The 20,439-nt window shown below is 49.7% G+C and overlaps 1 protein-coding gene across 2 annotated transcripts in view; it reads right to left on the bottom strand.

The window, feature by feature from the left end:
• The window catches only part of PAWR (pro-apoptotic WT1 regulator), a 130,987-nt gene that overhangs the window by 73,623 nt on the left and 36,925 nt on the right, over nucleotides 1-20,439 (bottom strand). For both annotated transcript variants that reach the window (XM_078594134.1, XM_078594133.1), the window contains exon 3: nucleotides 9,457-9,543. In XM_078594134.1, coding sequence (XP_078450260.1) covers nucleotides 9,457-9,543 — 87 coding nt within the window. The remainder of the gene's footprint in view (nucleotides 1-9,456; nucleotides 9,544-20,439) is intronic.

Here is a 20,439-nt window from a genome sequence, read left to right as displayed (position 1 = left end):
CTAGACCCAGCCACTCCTTTATAACCCTTGGGTTACACCCATTTCAAACCTTTTAAACAGTCTGCATAAGCAGCAGACCACGCTTTCCCACCTGATGACGGACGCTTGTGTTGCGCCCGAAACGTCATGATTTCATTTATTTTTATACCTACGTGACGTTACCGAACGAACCAAAGAGTACGATCGTTAGCAACTGGCTCCAGGCTTTAAGTGAGAGCATCCAACTCCGCATCGGCCCATCGGAGACGTTGCCAGGCAACAACGCTTTCTGCAGCTTCAGCGAGGCGCTGTTCACCCGGTCAACGCTCATGAGGACGCAGCGTTTACTCCGTGCCCCACCTCGTCAGGTTCACATCGTTCATTGCACCGCAGCTTTGTGTGCTCAACAGTTTGGCGGAATTCTCCGCGTTGCTTTTGATCCCTTGAATTTTTGTTTTCACGTTTGGTGGTGAGTGCTATCGCAAACGGTCCTGAACCTCCCCAGGCAACACCCCCCCGCCCGCATTGCCCTGTCATCAACCCGCACTTACCAGCATGGTAAAGTATGGTCACACAACCTCCGGGATCGACGCAGCGTGGGAAGCATTTGATCCAGGCGTGGCCTGACACGGGAGCTGTGAATTATAATTATTATTCGCATTTAGCCCGAAGATATGACCACAGATGAGTTCAACGATAATACAAATGCACACAAAGGGGGGGAGGGGGGGTTTACGCGTTCGACCATCAGAGACCCAGACCAAGCCATCAAAACTCGCTCAGATTCAAATCAACGATCTCGGTTGGGAGTTGGCTGACCGCCGACACAGCCGGTGCGAGCTGCCAAGCCACCGGGCCTCCTGTAGACATGCCCGCTTGTTTCGTCCCTACATTGTCCGCAGTGTCCACTTTTGTTGCCGCTCTAAAGCAATGACACCCCCTCCCAGAGCGGCCCGTTATTAATTACAAACTGTCTCGAGCTTGTTTACTCGTAAATTCTTGTCCGTGTGTACCCCGAGGTCAAAGTCAAGTCAAAGTGCCTCGTGCTCCAATGAGGGGGGGGGGGGAAGGGGGGGAAAACACCTCCGCCGGTGTCCCCCTCAGCTCGTGGTGACATTCCACATTCCCACGACGGGGCCCAGTCTCTGTCTCTCTCCACAAAGCGGTCTTCGTTTTAACGACGCTGGAAGAATGATGAGCCGAGTCAACACCCCCGCCGCCCCCGCCCCTCCCCCCAAGCCGGGATATGAACCTGCAGCCCGACAGAGCTACGGGGGCACGCACGGCGCAGCCTCGCAGGGGGGGGGGGGCCCGTGTCGCTCTCGAGGGGAGGCAGCAGGGAGGCACGGGCATACAGAAGAGAGAAAAAATGTGATATTTTTTTTTATTTCACGAAACGCTCGCAGTAGCACTTCATTAGGGAACAAACGTACGGAGAAAGACGGTGGCGCTGTGCACACACCGCGGCGGTCGATATATGAAGACCTTAACAATCAATTAGGCGCGCAGCCCTGGGTTTTACATTTATTTTTTCCTCCATCTTCCTCCCCCCTTAAGCCGCCAGTCGTCAAAGTGAAACCGAGTGAGCCCGAGACCTTTATATGCGCCGACACCGGCGCTAACCCGCTCGTTATGCTCCCCGCCGCTGCTCCTCATCAGGGCGAGTTAAGTAACGTTTTCAGGCCGGGATGAAGATTGACCGCGGTGGAGGGCCACGGGGCGCAATGAGCCACGCGCCTCCCTCCACCCCACACCCCACGGCCGTGCCGCTCAACAAAACTCAATCAGGCAACCAACGTCCGTGGGCCTAATGGCCGGAGACTCCGTGCCGCTAATGGGGGAGTCCCGGGCGCGCTAGCTGGCGGTGCGATTCCGAGGAGGTCGCTCGCCGAATTTTAAAGCGCGCGGTCGCGAAGACCTAACCGGCGCGCTTCGCTGGGAGTGGACCCACTTTGTCGACTCTTCGACCCTGCCCTTCTTCCGTGGCGGAAGATGGCGGATCAAGATGAGGTGGGAGCCATCGCAGCGAATGAGATTCGTGGCGCGACATCACGGCCGCCACTTTGCGGACTTTGCCAGGTTCGGCAACTGTTGCGGAGCGCCGACGCGCTACCCCCAAGGACTACTTTTAAAGTCGTGTCTTCCACTCCGTTCCTGGGCCTTCCGTTTAGTCTCTGAGCTCTGAGTGCCACTCCAACACCTGTCCTTGGTAGCCTGCCTTCCACCATTCGGCATGTGTCCCTCCCATCATATGAAACTCAATCAATACACGCGGTATTGGAACATCATGCTTATTGAATGACGAATGGATCAAGAGAGACGTTGGTCTTTCCAAGTAAAATACATTTGATTTTTTTTTTGACCATCAGCCTGTCGGCCATCTGGAATGACATTATCCTGGTAGAATCTGTTTAGGCAGAAAAACTCCAAAACCGGTTTCAACCTCCTGTGTTTACGTTGCTTTCCTGCCCTGGTCACAGGTCGACTCAGGTCATTACCTCTCTAATATCGATACAATTCGTATCGACCTTGAGGGAGAACAACAGTGACGCTCATATGAGAAAGTGGTCCCAGGTCGTCAACAGAAATAAGTGCCTCCCAATTATGTGTATGAGCAGAGAGTCACTTTGACCTGACGTCCACTTACACTGCCAAGTTCATCATCAGCCATAATAGATTAACTGCTGGATGAAAGCCTCCCCAAGCCACAGCCATCTCTCACGGTTCTGCGGTATAACAATCCACACAGCGCCTGTACACGAGCTGATTTACACGCTCCATCTCCGCGGTTTCTCGACCTCGGCCGCCACTGCAACATTAGTCTCGTGCCACCGGCAATCGTCGCTTCAAGCGACGCGTTCCTGCCCAAGCTCAATTGCTTTGATCAATCCGAGCTCAGTGCCACGACATTCGGGCCGAGCTCATTACAGAGCCATGCTTAGGCCTCCCCCACCTCGGGTGCTTCTCACCACATTGCAACGAGATATCATCGCCTCACCCTGCTGCTGAATTGTGAAATGAAAAAAAAACGAGACCTCCAAAACCATCAAAGTGTTGTACTGTAATGTGCGTATGTTGGAGTTCTTTCACATCGTACGTCGCCAACCGTGCTAATTGGAGGTGCGGGAAAAGGACAAAAAAAACTAAACACGAAAAACTGTTCTAATGAAAAGAGTTTTCAATATAGATTTAAAAGTGCATAGCTCCAATGGCTTCCTAATATTACTGAGTGTGGTGGTGATGAGGCTTTAGGTCTCATGCTTTGGAGCAGTGGTAATGACGACGATCATCAGAATGACGACGATGATGATGGCGACGCATCCCCCTGCATGCATTCTGGTGACTGAAGCAGGGTTGGTGGGTCATCTCAGGATGGGAGTCATGGCGATGCGTGCGAGGCTCCTACCAGCACGACGACGGGCAACTTCCCATCTCTGGGAGGAAGCGCACCAATTATCTGTCGTCACCTTTGACCAAGCAGCCTTTGACCAATTGGTGAGAATTCCAGCTTCCCGAAGTCAAGTGTTACATGTGGATATATTTGAAAATATATGGCAGCTACATTGACGTCCGTGCACAGGCACGGTCGCTGGTCATTTATAATGGGGTATTACTCTGGAAACATGGCCCACGTGTTGTGAAAAGGCCTTCAAAGACACGATGGGGTCGTTCAGAAGCAAGCCGCTGCGTGCTGATCTTCCTGCGGCGCATCATTCCCCTACAGCGAGCCACTGTAGCCTGCGTGCCTTCAACGGAGGAACGGCAAAACTACACGCACTCTCTCTCCCGAAGCCCTCTCATCGTGGCAAGCAGACCTGGACACTGCCATCGAGCTCCTGGGCATATTTCTGCCACGCGCAAGAAAGAAAGAAAGAAAGCCGCAACGGTGAAACATGCCGCTTCTTGAAAGCCCCAAAGGGGCTCCAGTGTTTATGAATTACCGTGTTGAAATAGCAGCTGAATGTTTATACTATTTCCGTATACATTTACATACCCGTGTGTTCTTGTGATATTTTTCTGGGGGGGGGGGTGGAGGGATGTAGAATCGAAGTGAATGGCTGCACCAGCAAACACGCCGCACGCAATCTCTACAGCCGTTAACGCATGCTTGAAAAATGAAAATGAGCAACGGTATGACTATGATGATTATTATTTTAATTCACGGCTCAAAGCTATAATCCCTTTGGCAGTACAAACGAAACCAACCCACCAAGGTTCCCTCAACCTCCTACACTCAAAAGCCTCACTCACGACTTGCCACATCATCGAAGAGAGCTCCAGTTTAAAATAAAATAAAAACAACCTCTGCCAAAGTTAAATATAAAACCATCCCAGAAAAACACCAAAGACTGCGCCATAACATATAACGCCAACTCTGCGTCCAGAAAGGTACACATGGCATGCTCCGTTGGCTTGAGAAGGGAATAAAAGAATTATTAATGTTTGTAATAACAATCATACGAGGGCTTCGGCAAGAAATGAAAAATCGTCGTGGGGTTACGACACGGCGTGCCTGGCTAGACTCTCAAGGTTCTGTTTACTTTACCCAGATGAAGCCTCACCGAGTCTCACGACTCTTGTTCAGGAGGGGCCTGCCAACTTTTCTCAGAGTCAGTAGGAGGGGTGCAATGATTCCAAAGACTGTAGATTCCAAATGAGTAATTTGCACCTCATGCAAAACACATTTATTTTTTTGCAAATTTGGACCGAGCCACCGACACACGGTGACCTAAAACTCTCCTGAATGACGTCACGCGATCGTTGAAATCCTGTGCGGAGAAGCCGGCACGTCGTGGTTTTACGGTTCATACATCCGCCAGCATTAAACAGGGCGGCCACCGGATTTGAACCTTTGAACCTCTGCAGCGAGCGGTGAGCACGCTGCCGCTGAGCACGTGTCACAACGGGCTCTCAACTTCTCTTACTTGATACAGCTATCGTGCTGTGACGGTTCCACCTGAAGACGGAAGCTTGTGTTGCCTCCGAAACGTCGTGATTTTTATTTTATTTTACTTTTATAAATTTTAATTTTTAACCTACGTGACTTTACCGAAAAAACCTAAGAATATGAATTAGATTGTATTCCCAGGCAGTGGAGCCGAGGGAGACCGGTGGCAGTGATATAAAAGTGCAGATGATTAAAGCACGAACACTGCATTCATACTAGGAGACATGGCGAACATTTTGTCAGGCAATGGCTGTTCAAGAGAATGAATGACTTGCCATGTAGCAGCGGCAAAAAAGTGGTGGATGTACTCCACTGATAGGTCCTAATGAGGATCAATCCGGTCTACAGTTGCGTCTTTGGTTCACCGATGCCCGTTGGGATGTGGCCACATTTTCTCACATGGTGGTCCAGACGACAAAATAGCCACGTACACAGTTCTTTTGACCTGGTGGTCTGGATAAGGCTGAGAGCTCTTATGCGTCCAATGCACGTCTTTTGCGTGTTGTCAAATCTAAATTACGACAGATACCAGTGTACCGGTGCGTCACGAATCTTAATACCGCTACACCGGTGAGTCACGAATCTGCATTCAATGGTTGCTAATGAAACCTGAACTCCAAACGAGGCAAAAAAAGGTTTTGACAGCAAGGAAAGGCACACATTAAGGGAAAGCCGTAAAAAAAAATTATGCATGCACGACGAGCAATTACGCACCGGCCATTTCATGGACGGTGCGTGTCCCAATATTCTGGAGCCATAAGCAATGCTGTAGGGAAAAAAAACACGGGAATATTCTCACGACGCCACTAAATCACCCCTTGTAACCTTGGCAAGCAACGCCAATGACATCTGCGCGTAATAATATGCCGCGTGCGATGATTCACCTTGCAGCAAATAAAAAAAACACAACGCCATGTTAATAGTAAAAAAGACACGCTAGGTAGCAAGCAAGCCGGACAATTAAGCTCGTTAGATCTTTGGAAACGTCCTTATATTCCAAAGACCTTGCGATGTAAGGCTACTCCGTGCATGTAATTATATTGCGAGACATTTACAAGAGTATCGTTAGAGATGGAGTTTCACGTGCAAACACACATGCATACAAAGACCCCTTCCCCACCACATAGCCTTCGATGGACTGTTGGGACAAATGGCGTTAGCGAGCACCTATTAAGGCCGGCACAGCACACGAGGGCGAGGGTGGGTGGCCAACACCACACCCGGCTGCCTTTGTCTCCCCACTGCTGATGGATACACACAGCACCAGGTACTCAATCAAGGCTGAGTCGACCTAGCGGAGGCTCTAGGAACAGTTCAGATATTCGTCACCGATGTTGGCCGTGAGCGGTAATCGAACTCGGGGCTCCAGGTCAGAAGCGCGACGCGCTCACCGCTACACTGCCACTCCCTTACGAGTGCACAAATAGCCCTACACACACACACGTGATGGATCATGCCCGTCATCTGGCGCTTTGTAGGAAAGGCTTTGACGGATCACGAAGAGATTTTGGAAACTCCTGAAAGCGCAGTGCTACAAGGTGACCAGGAGGAAGCGGTACAGTCGGAAATTGGCCAGACTTTCTCATGAATGGAACCAAGTCAACTTTTACACCCGGCAATCCAAGTTCGATTCCCACTTACCGGCCAACACCGGTGACGATTATCTGAACCGGTCCTGGACCTCTCCTAGATCGACTCAGCCACAACCGAGCAACCTGTGCAATGTGTAAACATTGCCACTGGAGAGACAAAGGCGGCGGGGCATGGCGCTGGCCAACCATCCCTTTCGTGTGCCGTGCCGGCCTTTCGTAGGTTCTTGCTAACAGCACTTGCCCCATGGGTATGTTAAGGCTATACGGGGGGTCTTTGTCTTTGGTCACGTGTATTCACCTTTGTATCAAATCTATTTCTTTGCCGAGAGCCAGCTGTGTGCACATTGAGAATGATGTATTTTTTTTGTTGTTTTTTCTCTTTTTGTGCGGCTGCTGTACAAGCTCAAGTGGTTGCGTGTGATTGGATCGCGTGTGCTGTCTATACGAGCAAGGGGTGCGTGTGTGCGCGTGTGTGTATGCCTATCAATACGTGCGGCACAGTGGGGAGCTCAGGTGGTGCATCTGCCAGTCATCTCAGTCAGTTAACACACAACACAACACGATCTCCGGCCACAGCGAAGCCGTGACACTTCACGCCGACTCAAAGTGCACCTAGCCTGGCACAAGAACTGTCGTCACTTCAGCGTCGTTTATTGACGGGTGGCGTCTTGTTGTTCTTGTTGTTCTTGTTGTACAAACGATGGGCACAGCTGGTTTGCGTTCTGCACTACAAACCTAAGTTCAATCACTGGCCATGGCGAACATCAGTGTAGAGATGGTGTGTGCGTGTGTGTGTCCGTGTCCGCATGTTTTTGTGTAGGTAAGGTGCACGTGCTCATTTGTGTACGTGGAACAATTAGCGTCTTGGTGTCGAGATCTCTTAACGACGGGCTCTGTCCTGCAAGCCCGGCGACACATGTACGATACCTGGCACAGGGTCGGATATCAAATATATCCACAGGTGTACTACAGAGCACGGCTCTGGAAATCGGTACCCGCTTTGACCCGGCCATGAACTGAGAGCCTGGCGAGATACACCCGTAACAAACATCAGGGGACGCACGATCCTGGCCAAGCACGCAGCACGCAGGCATTAATAGGCGCTCGCTAACGGCACACGACCTTACAACGCAACGGCTTGGGGGGGGGGGCGAGAGGTGGTCTCCGTCTTCGCGTGCAATTGTGTTCACAGTCGCATTTGCGCGCTCTCGTGCGCCGTCTTGTGCTGTAGCCCCCCCCCCCACCAACCAACTCTGTTCATTCATTGCCCAGAAAGGGCAAAAAAAACCCAACTCTAGCCAAACAAACCCCGCTTCCTAGCACACGGCTCTGAATCAACCCCCCCGCTCTCCTCGTGGGAAGAAAAAAAACGGACATTGTGTTTTTTTCTGCTTTCTGGGCTCTTAGATTCTGTGGTGCATTTTAATATTTAAGTCTTGGCAGCAGCCAGCCCCTGCCTCTATTCAAAAGCTCCAAAGCCTCTCTGCGCTTCAGTGCCCTTTTTGTGGGGGGGGCAGAGGTGGGGATTATTTTGCGAGCACTGGAATAGCTCCGGAAATCACACTCCCGCCCCCCTTCCCTCTTAGGCGTAATCCCCCCTTTGTCACTCACGTGCACGCCGCACCAAGTCCCCTTGATCAGCCGGCTGGGATTCCTAAACACTTGTCACGAACCCCCCCCCCCCCAAGCTCGAAAGCCATTACCGTCACAGCCCCAGGTAATGAGCTAGAGACCTGTCGGCTGGCTAGAAAATCGGTAGGAGTGGAGTATATTTATATATATATACCGTATATCAAATACTAGCGCTGCTTCAGCGAGGTTAGGAAATTATAAAATGAAAAAGTATATTTTAAATGTACGGTAAGTTTTACTTGTCCAGAACTTACGCTAAATCTTTTGGCTGACGTCCGTCGAATGAGGCAATCGCGCATAGTCTCACTCAACGGGGACATTTGCGAACGCCGTTTCAGTCACAATATATTTTTGGGTTAGGCCTCAATTTTTTGGGCCGAACCAAAAAAATCCATTACGGATTATGGGTAGCCTACAGACATGTGCCTACATCTGACCTTCATAAGGTCTGATTAACGAGATTTTAAACAAATTAACACATTCCAGCCAATCTCAATCCACCAACTGACCATACTTCACCACACTGGTTGGCAAAGGGGAGGCAGGGCAGTAGAGGTCCTGGTTTCACCCGCCACTGATGTTAATGGCAGTCGAGAATCGAACTCGGCTCACAGGATTCATAGCGCGGCGGTGCAAATCACCGTACCACCCCGCTCCTTCCGCCAACAAGACAGAGCCATACATTACCAAGGAGGGCCCATAACGTTACACGGTACCTTGCCGGGCCTTATCGGTGAGCCATACCCCCAAATATAGAATGCTTTGATGCGTATCGTCATCGGCGAGGGCAACACAACTAAGCCACGAAAGCCCTAAAGGCTGCAGCTAAAGAATGGTAATGAATTACATAAATTATAAACGCATAATGAAATTCATCAGCAAAGGGGAGTGTGAGCAAACGCAAGGGGAGCGTGTGATAACGTTCACAGGACCTCCTGACATCCGCCTCACTGAAACAGCTGAGACGGCAGTGAATCTACGGCTCCCAAATCAGGAGGGCATCGTTTGCCCTTTTGCGGGAAAAAAACTGGCGATCGATGAAGAACCAACATTCCGCCCACTTCTTTTTCGGTACCAGCAGGATGAGTCAAAGCGGTGGGAGTTCGGGTGCAGATCACGGAGGAGGACACTAAAGTTTTCACCGTTGGTGTAATGTGATTCTGCTGTCAGGATGGAGTCACTAAACACGTGTCGGCTTAGGCAATCGGGCAACACATAGTGGGCGTCGTGGGACAGAGCGTCGGAATGATGGGAGACCCTGGGGGGCCGCTGTGTCATGGGACTCGCGTGGGAGGAGCCGCTCACCTCGTTGATTAAGGTGTTGTGCTGCGTCGCTTCCTCCTCGTCCGGCCGATGTTTCTGACGCACCTCCTCCTCATCCTCTTCTGGGCTCTGCGGAGGAGGGGAAGATGTGGCAAACGGAGCAAGGTGACTTAACGGAGGAGTCACGGCAAAATGAGAACCCTGATCTCTGCATCATCCTCGTCAATAGGCGACAACGCGACGAAATGTAATTTGGATTGATGCATTGTCCAAGGGCGGTCGCATCCCAAGGCGCTGTACAGAAACCGTGATCATGTTTATTTTAGAGAGAAAGGGGCAGTCGGTCAGAGGCAGAGGAATAAAGTACGGCCTTGAGCCTCTGACTTGAACGGGGGCATGGGAGTTAACGGCACGGGTGTCTTGAGAGGACTGATGCCAGACTATGAGGGCAGCCGAGGTGAACGAGTTACGATCATCAACTATCATGATCAGGCTGGGAATCGAACTTGGGTGGCTGGGTTCATCCTGCAGTTTGCAATGCACTGCACAAACACTTCCTGGTTGTTTTCTCGTTTTATTTTTAAAAGCCATAGACAGCGGTGGGAAAAACATTTTTGCCATTTATTTCTACTTGTCGCTGCAAAGTTTGGTCGTACATGTTATGTATATCGTTTATTGTTCAATTTATTTTGGTGATTTTGAAAAAAACTTTTGGTTTAGCCATGTTTGTTTGTTGTAGTACAGAGTTAGCCTGATAACTTTAATCTAAATTGTCTTATGGTTGTTATTGTTTGACTTGCATCCCACTGGGAATTTTGCATAAAGCGTTGAAATACGGTGTTTTTTTCTGGAAGACTTTGCTGTTTTTTCCTAGATTTTTCTGTTGCCTGTAGTCACTTTAAGATGTTTCTTGTTCATGTTTTTGTTTGTTGCAGTTGAACCCGAGTCAAGAGCCGCATGGCTCACAGGGTTATACCTAATAAATGAAACTGAAACGTGCTCTTAGTAATCAAGAGTGTGCTCATGTCTGGAGTGCATGGGGCATCGCTTTAGTTGAAGCAATCCCCGTTCCCCATGTGTTTATTCTGCTCTTAATCGTATTTAACCTGGAACGGTCCTCAAATGAGCTCACATCCCTGTATATGGGCACTGTCCAACCCTTACTAGGGACAAGGTTACTTCCAAATAAGTCCTTTACGCTGACGTGCAACAGATTACAAGTACGCTAGTGCTCTCATCACAAACGCACACAACGGTCATCCCATATCATTATTGCAATTTTTCACCGTGTAATCACGTGACAATGACTTGACATACGACACAATACAATTGGGATTTACATTGCGCCTGCATGCGACCGCATCTGAAGATGCTGCACATAAACGGCGGGCAATTATTTCATTCCTACAGAGAGAACGCGGTCGGTCATAGAAAGACAAAAAATAGAAAAGGAAGACCGTGAGCTTGAACCTGATGCAGGGGCAGGGGGTCAACAGCACGGATGGCTGGCTGCATGGAGGGAGTTTCAGACGTTGGAGGCAGCAGAGGAGAATCAGCGACCTCCCATGGAGCGAAAAGTTGACAAGAGGGTTTCGACAGAGAGCCTTGCTTGCTGGAGCGGAAAGTGCGTGAAGGGGAGCAGAGTGACATGAGAAGGGGAGAGGCAGGAGAGCGCGTGGAGGGGGAGTCGAGTGCGGAGGTGGGAGGGGAGAGGCAGACAGCAGGCAGGGGCGAGTCCACGGAGGATGTTGAAGACGGCGAGGAGTGCGAACTTGAAATTGTTCAGGGATTGCATTGGGAGCCAGCGGAGCGATCGGAGCATTGGGGAGACGCGGACTCGTTTGCGGGGTTCAGACGAGGAGTTTGGCAGCGGAATGTTGCGTCATCTGGAACTGGTTAGTTCTTGTGTCGAGGGCTACGCCAGGACCACGGTGAGATGTCGGGTTCATCTGTCCGTGTGGCATCGCGTGAGTTCAAGCTCAGGTCAGGGGTCAAAGTGGCCCGCCTTCGTTGGAAGTCAACAGTGCTCATGCCATGCAGGGGATTTGCCCGTCGCCATAGGAATGTGGAATTTCTGCCATTGTTGCAAGTCCACCAACAAGACGTGTGTGCCCACCCCATTCTATTCATTTAGAGTATTTGGCAGCTGATATACATTTCCACACAATGATAAGACACTTCGTTGAGTTATCATTTGTAGCCAGGTCGCTTCTGAAAAAATATCTATATAACTCAGTGGGCCTTACCTGTTAAAATAAAAAATACTTCATAGTTAATTGATGGAGGGGCAAGACTTTACATTCCAAAACACAAGCGTTGGATTTTTAGAGGTATCAGAACTTTTCATCGGGCAACATCGGCTGCTAACATCGCGATCTCAGAGCAGTGACTAGTTTCAGCAAGGGATTGCTAGTCCTCATCCTTTGCTGCCAACGAAGACGTTTTTTTTACCTTAAGTGATTTATACAGCATTTAATTTATTTAATTTTATTTAAACAAACAAGTCCAAGGAGGTAGAGATTAACTTATTAGGAGCGAGAGAAAAAAGTGTAAAACGTTGCAGCCGTAATAACTCCCTCGTATATTCACAGACCCGGCGCGCTCACAACCGCTTATTTGCTTACATTTCTCAAATTCCTGAAGTCGTTAATTTTTAAACAGTGAGCAGGTTTCTGGCAGCCCACCGGGAAATAATAACCACAAGCCCAGCAGAGTTTGAAACCTGTGACTCAACATCTCAGAGCTGCGACTGAGAGAACATTAATTTCGACGAAATGAAAAACAAACGCTGAGACAGGGTCGACACGTGCATCAATCTCGTTCTCAGTCTGTGCCTCTTTCTTGCGAAACTCAAATATAGATAGATATTTTTATGTTTGTTTAAATGTATACGGACGGCCGAGACACAAGTTGTTTAAACGAAGGCTGGAGAACAGGATGCAGAATGTGTGCCCCAGTTATCGGCGTATGGGATGTAACAATGGCACAGTGGTGAACACACCGCACGACAGACCCAGACCTGACCTTGAATCCCAGCCACGGCAAACATCAGTGGTGAGTGACATCAGAACCAGTCCTCACCCCCCATCTCCAGCCCCTCCCCCCTTCACCAACCAGCAGTGAGAAATGTGGTAACAAAAATTCCCAGGATTTGCGACGGCGTGGGAAGGCCTTGATCCATAATGGACTGAAAATTACTACAATGTATTATTCATAATTAACAGATAAGGCGTGCATTCCGTAAATTTCAATGCCAAAATAAAGTAACATGTAATCCAACGATCAATGCTACTTTATCTGCAGCGATTAAGGCCAAACCTTAATACCTGTGAGCTTATTAATTACCCACAATCCACCGAGACATGATAAATGATTAAATTTCGATTTAAAGCTTTCGTGACTTTACCTTAAGTGATTTATAGAACCAAGAAGATTAATTATTAGTTACTGGAAAACAGGGCCCAAGACAAGGGTTTGTCAAACTTAATTTGGCAACGACGGAGCGAAACCCCTTGGGACGCCACGGGGAACTGCGGTGTGGCTATAGAAACAGAAGAGGGAGGTGTTCATTAATAACCTCGCACCAAATTAAACCTGCGTCAGTCATTCGTTACAATTACAGCGGCGCTGACCGATGGAAACTGCGCTTTGCCGTGCTTACCAAGTCCGCGCGATCAATCATATTCGCAACCTTCAGGGCGGGAGACGGAGAGTAGGGAGAAGCCGACAAATGTTAAAAAGCCCCCCCCCCACCCCCCGAGTCAGGATTTTGCGAGTCGTGCAGAGACCGTCGCCTGTGAAAGACACCCATCTGCAGGTGCACGAGCTGGCCAATAGGTGGCAGCACAGCAAGTAGGCTGCTTGACCCATCTGCCCGCGTGTATAACGAAGCGTACGCGCTATCCCCTCGTATATGTGGATTTTCTTATCTGGGCACCCCAGTTTTTCTCAACAAAGAATTGACTCGTAATGCTTTGTATCAGTGCCACTATTCAAGCACCACTGGGATCCTTAGCTTGAACCTTGGCTCCATCTTCTCGTAATTAAACCAGGCCCTCTAATTTCCCGATTCGTGTTGTATCAGCCAGATCTTCACTAACTCCCTCCCAACCCCTCCCACCCCGCGCCGAAAAGTAATTGCAAACATGTTTCGCTTTTGACTAAAATTGGCACAACTTTTCTGCGAGATAAACCTTATTGCATTTTTCGAGGTGAAACCATTCTTTGCCGAGCCTGATGGAATGTCGTCCAGCAATGCCCCCCCCCCCTCCGAGTTCTGCGATGCCGTCTTCTAGGGGAGCCCCCCACCCCCAATCCCTGACACGATGTGAAATTCGACGACCGTCGGCACCTCCCCGAAAAGATATTTGTAAGCCTCAAGATTACACGCGCCCAATAACAACACGATCCAGGACCGGTGGCGCCACAAAAAAATGGCATTTCCACACGCGCGCACACGCACGAGCCAGCAAAACTCCCCTCTCCTCTCCCAACTTTCTCTTCTTCCTGATGCGCACTTCCAACCGCTTTTATAAGCTACAGCCCCCCACCCCCCCACCCCCAGGCCGTGGCCTTTTCTCAAATGACAGAAGGTTTGAGACGAGAACAAAAAATCGGTTTGACACCGAAAACTAAAAAAAAAAAGCGGATTTTTGAGGAGCGCCGAGGATGAACGAGTGGAGCGCGGCTCCAGGGCTCACCTTTCAGCGACATGCACGCCGCGCCACGCAATTCCCTTGACACAGAGGCCCCGAGAATGACGCATGGCTCATGAGCAGCCTTCACCACGACTTACCTCCGACCGCTCGGAGGGTTACTTTTGAAAAGTACAAGAACAGAGCTTTGTGAGGCTGCTGCCCGGATAAAGGTGTCCCCCCCCGATGCCATGTAGGTCGAGGTGGTTATTTGATTTGCCGCGGCTGCGTTTGACTTTATTCGATGCGTTCCGTACAGTACTGTTTTTGCTGCTATGTTTGCTTTCAAGGCCCTGGTCTCACTTTGATTACGAGGAGCGTTATTTTTGCTGTCGTCATATGCTGACAAAAACACTGCGAGCCAGGCAGGTTCTCTGCCAAAGCACGACCTCGACGGGACGCACAGTTACGTGATTTGTGTGCGTGCGTGCTTGCTAACACCGTCCATCGCTGGATGAGGGCATCCCCACACCGTGCGGATCGTGGTGATTATTTGACCATACCTCACCAAGCTGCCCGGTGCGGGCTGGTGACGGCAGGGAGCATACACTTTGGGACGTGCAAGCCCAGCACAATGGCTTTTGCTGCACTGCGTACAACATAGCACCCCCCCCGCCCCCCATAGTCTGAAACAGCTGTTATGCATGATGGTCAACCCCATCCGAATGACATCTCGGGCTCCCTCTGGTGGAGGCCCTTCTTCCGGCAGTGATGTGAGCAAGAACTTGCAGGGATGCACCTTTACGCGTTCCATCTCTTGCAGAACCCCGCGAGGATTGTTGTGCAGGGGGGGGTGTGCGTGTGTGTGTGTGCGTGTGTGTATGCGTGTGCGTGCATCGGCTGCTTCTGTGCCAACATTGACCTAAGCCGCAAGACACAATCATTTATCCCTTTTAATTATTTTTGGAAGTCAAAAAATTGAAACAAGTTCTTTAAAAAAAAGTAATCAACCGGAACATTGCGTGCAATGGTAATTGCATTAGCCCGATTACAAAGACGCGAGTAATTTGTTACCAGTAACAGTGGCTTGCAACGTGTGCCAATTTGTTCTGAAACAGGCTGGGTGAGCCCGGCCAAAGAGCGAGCCCAGGTATTGTTGTCATTAATCCGGCAAACTTAAGAAGTTCTCCACCCTCGTTCAGCCGTTGTTGCCTTTGATCCAACGGCACTCCCTCCCAAGGAGACTCTCTAAAAATACGACACGGTCACAAGAGAGCTACGAGATTGCGCAAGCCCGCGCCGAACAACATTCAAGTTACGAAACGGAACAAAAGAACGCACGCACGCGAGTACTGCCACTGTTCATTAAGCAGCTACGTGCAGAGAAGGTGGAAATATTTGTTGCGTGCCTGAAAGGAAACGTGCATTTACGATCCTACGGCGAACGCACGCGTCGGCTCCTCGTGAGAGTGAAGGGTTTTTGTAACGCTAAGTCGGCTGTGGATCACAAAAGGAGACAGAGGAGAGACACGGCCAGTGCCATAAACGGCCCTTTTCCACCGGCATATCCGTGCCGAGCCAGCACTGGGGGATCCTGACGGTATTGGTTGTTTCCACCGGGCTATTTGCCACGTCGATCCAGAATCAATCCAGCGCACACGCTGGCCTCACGAGACCGCCGAATCTGGCTCGGGGCCACGTGGGGCCACGGTTGTATATATGTACGTGTATGTTGAACTTCTTTCGCACAGTACGTAGCCAACCGTGCTAATCGAATGTGCTGGAGGAGGACAACATAACAAACACTAAAAGCAGTTTAAAAGAAATTAGTTTTCAATCTACATTGATTGCGTGTGACATAGGTGAGCACAGGGTGAGGACACCTCATTGCCCACCGCGTTATCTACTCGCTCGACCTGCGTCACGTCAGCGGCACGGCTCGGCTTGTGCAGTGGAAATACAACCTGAGGCTTTCCTGAGCCGTGCCGGGCTGGTTCTGGCCTTCACTCTGTGAAAAGTCGACAAAGGCTTTTGGCCTGTGGTTAGACTTTCCTCTGCCATGGGAATGTGGAATTTTCACCACTAGTTCAGGGCTGCAAAAGAGGAATGAGCACAATCCCTGACAACCCCGTGTCCCCCTCCATGTGAAATCGGGGGAAGAATTGAACTTTCATTATTGCAAAAGTGGTTTTCGTGGTAACCACCTCCAAGAGTTTTAAAATAAACTACCTTCGTTCTCGGGCAATTTATTTTGCCACTGGGGCTCAATGGATTATTTACATTTCCACAGGCAACTGAGCCGGGAGCTTTTATCACTTGTGAGAAGCAGTCCACGTTAAAGTAAACGTTTACAGTCGCAGCACGCACGGACAACCCCCCCCCCCCCCCCCCGTTTAGCTTTACAGACTGCAGACCGCAGCAGTTGTGTTGTTGTTAGCGAGCGCCTATTTAGGCCGTCCACAGAGCTGACGTTTAGAAAATGAATCAACTTCTTCTTGGTTCTTTAGTTAAAGTCACGTAGAAGGGAAATAATAAAATAATAAAAATACAACTTCATAAAATACAATTCTAACGACGTTTCGGCCACAACGCAAGCAGACAACGCTGTCTTTCCGACAGCCCTGTTCTTCACCTGAGGACGGCTGCTTGTGTAGTGGCCGAAACGTCGTGAGAATTTTTTTCGTTTATTATGTTTATTTGTATTATTTTATGTTTTATTTTTATTATTTTATTATTTCCCTTCTACGTGACTTTACCGAAAGAACCAAGAAGATGAATCCCTGCAGTCACGAAAGCTTTAAATCGAAACATGAATCAAGTTACAGGGCACTCGCTTCGGATGGACTCATGCAAGGGGTTGGCAAAAGCCTTTCAGCTCCGGAGCCGCGTGCGGCTCTCCTTCAGGGCTTCTGCGGCTCGTCTTGTCGTTGAGAGGCGTCACGGTGGCGAGGTGTCAACTGCCTCGCCCGGCATGGAGGAGGTCGTGGGTTCGACCCGGACCCCGAAGCCTGTATAGTTGTCACGTTCTCCACGTGGTCGTGTGGATTGCTCTCCGGGGCCTCCGGTGTTCCACCTACACATCTAGGTGGCAGGACAGCAAGTCATATTTGGCTGCTGTAAATTTCCACGTGGTAAGCCACTCCTCAGTTGAGCTATCATTTGCGACACCCAGGTCGCTTCTGAAAGAGAGCTATAGGGCTCAGTGGGCCTTACCTGCTAACATGGAATAGTAACGTTTTGGTTGCTGACCCCTGGACTAGCGGAAAGCCTCTAGTGGCTGCAGGGGAGGAGTCATGCGAATATATCCAACGTACACAAATGACATGCCGTATTTAATAAACACGGAAATTGCTGTGCACCCGATTGAGAACACGTATTGGGAGCTAACAACTATTATCAATCTTTAAATCGATGCATCCTTGCATTAGTATCCATGACCGAGAATTGAACCCAGGTTGCCGGGTCAGACAGACACCGCGCGAAGCTGGCTTTCATTTTGAATGTTTCAAATGTGATTTTTTTTTTCACGTTTACCAAACAAGTTCCAATTGGCCCAATTAACAGGGGTCGCTGGAAAACGTTCTGCCACTTAACTGCGGTGTCCCCCTCGAGACCAAGCCAAGGCCCACAGTTATTGCCCCATCTTTACCAATGACCTCCCAAGTACATGTAAAACGTTCTTGTTGCCACCTATGCATATTCGGTAATCCGCAGGCGCTTCATTAAAACGGAACCAGCAGCTGGTCCATTACCTCCAGGAGGATTTCAATCACATTCAGAATTGGTACACAGCTAAGCCAATTAATAATGACCAAAAAAAATGTATCGTGCTATTTGGGCTGAGATCAATTCACTGCTGATTCAAGGCCTGCCACCCCCCCTCCCCCCACCAACAAGCTGTCGCCACTTCTCAAGGTTATCCTGCGCAGCACTCCATCTAGCACCTGCGCATGAGCCGATTTCATCGCTCAGATGTGTTCCCGCTTTGGCCGCCACTCCGTCAATTGTCCCCTACCGCCGGCAAACGTCCCCCTTCCAGCCGCAGAGTGGCGGCGGCATCGCCGCGTCGCTTGCGCCAAGCTGGGTGCACTTTGAGGTCGCGTGAGGTGTCGAAGGCTCCCTGGTAAGAAGAGCTGATGGGACAGACCTAGGTGTTATGGGCTAACTGAGATGATTGGAAAATGCGCCAGCTGTGCTAAACAATGTGCCACAAACCATCTTCCTCAGACAGGCACAAACCAAGACAAATATCTCCCGCAAAGCCTCAACAGACTGTTGGGGCAAGTGGTGTTAGCAAGCACGCACAAGCGTACACACGAGAATCGAGTGCGTGTATGTATTTATTTGCAAGTCTGTTGCCGGCTCATGAGCCTCATCAAACATCAAACGACTTCACCGGGACCTGCACAATTACCCACAACTCAACTTGAGCGAGCTCCACGCAGTAGCGAACAGTGGGAGTTTAAATGCATGACAGGCTCGAGGCTTTTGTTTCCTGCTGTGGCAATTACCATGGTGGAAATAAACTGTGCTGAATATTGTGTTAGTGAACTTGCCACGAATGAATCCACGACATTCAGCTGGACTTGTTGTTGGGTTTTTTTGTTTCCCTTCTGGCAGTTGTTGTTTTCTTCTCGTGGAAAGTTTGACTGCACGAGGAGAAACTTCTCAGGTCAGCACTCACAATTGTCCAAGGAGAAGCCCATAAATGCATTGGCTTCCCGTTACCACCGCCACCACCACCCCCACTGCATTATTTTTTACATGTCCTATTTGAAAATTGGCCGCCAGAAATTGGCATTCCCAAAACAATTGTGACTACATTTCTAAATCGCTTTAGGGGGGCGTCTTGTAATGAATGTGTTTTGATGGGATTTGTTTTATATGGCATCTTGCGGGTTTACAAACAGAAAGGATCCCCCCCCCCCCAGTGCGGCCCAACCACTGAAGCAAAAGAGCGGAATGAAGAAGTGGGCCCGCGCCACCGTCGAGTGTGTCGATAAGAGGCCCAAAAGCTCACGCTTGGAACACGTGACATCAAGCAAGAATATTCCCCAACAATTCACTGCCGGGTAAGTTTTCAAAGGCCACAAATCTAACGCTTAAAAAGCCACTCGGGATCATGAGGAAATTAACTACCGTCCCTACGCAACCGCAGTCCGTCGATCTTCTCCCTTGCAAAGGAGATAATCAACGGAGGACACTGAACTGAATACAAAATGACGCAAAGCCGTGGCGCCTTATCACTGCGCACGGAGTGGAAGATGGCGGGAAGCCTTCACGCGGCCCACTCTGTTAAAAGTGACAATTCACGACGAATGCCGTCATCAACCCAGGCGACCGAGCATCGATCAATGATCCCCCGGTCTCCGGAGCAACAACAACAACAACTCTAGGCACCGTAAACAGCGTTGCCCCATCACCCAAGACGAGGGCGCGTGGTACCGTGCCGGTGAACCCCACTGATCTCTCCGTGATTGTGCCCCACCCCCACCCCATCTCCACGGTTCTGTGGTTCCGGCACAATGTTGCACCACTGTTACAAGCGATTGTGCACGAGTTCGGGGATTCCGTCGTCCGCATTGGAGAGCGTCGCCGTGCGTGTCACGTTCTTCGTTATGTTGACGACTTGCCGCCAGAGACAGAGAGACATCTATATAAGGTATATATTGCGATGCCCGTGCGTACGTAACGGGTGCATAATTATAGGATACACGAATCAGAGCAGTGAGTCACCGCGGCTGAGACTGTGGGTTTGAAATCGGGTTTTTTTTCCACTTCGATCAAATCGAGCTCACAATTGAAATGAGTTCATGGTCTCAGCCGAAACTCCGATTTTCATCCAACATGAGGCTAATCACTCCTTAAAAACGAATCGGCCAAACATCCAAATTCAGAATCCTCATGAAACGAAGTCTTGCTGCTTCCCTGGGTAATATTGCTTGTACAAATTAATATTATTTATTAGATATTTTTTTTTACATGTACACCTTTAATGACCACTCCCTGATGGGCCTCTATAAAAACGTGGTTATAACAGATTTCCATAATTGAATGCTTACACGGGGATGTGTAATGCAGCCTCGCATGCCCAGAGCACCACCAACCAATTACTCGGCCTAAGAAAACATAACTCTAAATTTGTCAATATTGACGCACGTACATACGGGGCTGAACATTCTTTATTAACCACTGCTCACGCACTACGATGTCGCTTCGCAATCCCCAGTCGCTCCAACGAAAGCACTTTGAATAATTGAGACCGATTTATTTTAACCGCCGAAATCTCTCATCTTTTCCTCACAGATTCTCAGAAATCTTGACAGATCTCACACTCCTCCCACCCCGTCCCTCCCCTACACAGCCCTCACATTTGCTCCCCTCTCTCTTC

Source organism: Lampetra planeri, chromosome 5, assembly GCF_965212315.1.
Source record: "Lampetra planeri chromosome 5, kcLamPlan1.2.h2, whole genome shotgun sequence".
Classification (NCBI taxonomy): domain Eukaryota; kingdom Metazoa; phylum Chordata; class Hyperoartia; order Petromyzontiformes; family Petromyzontidae; genus Lampetra; species Lampetra planeri.
Note: the sequence above shows the minus strand (reverse complement) of the source record. Positions and strands in the feature narration are given on the sequence as shown.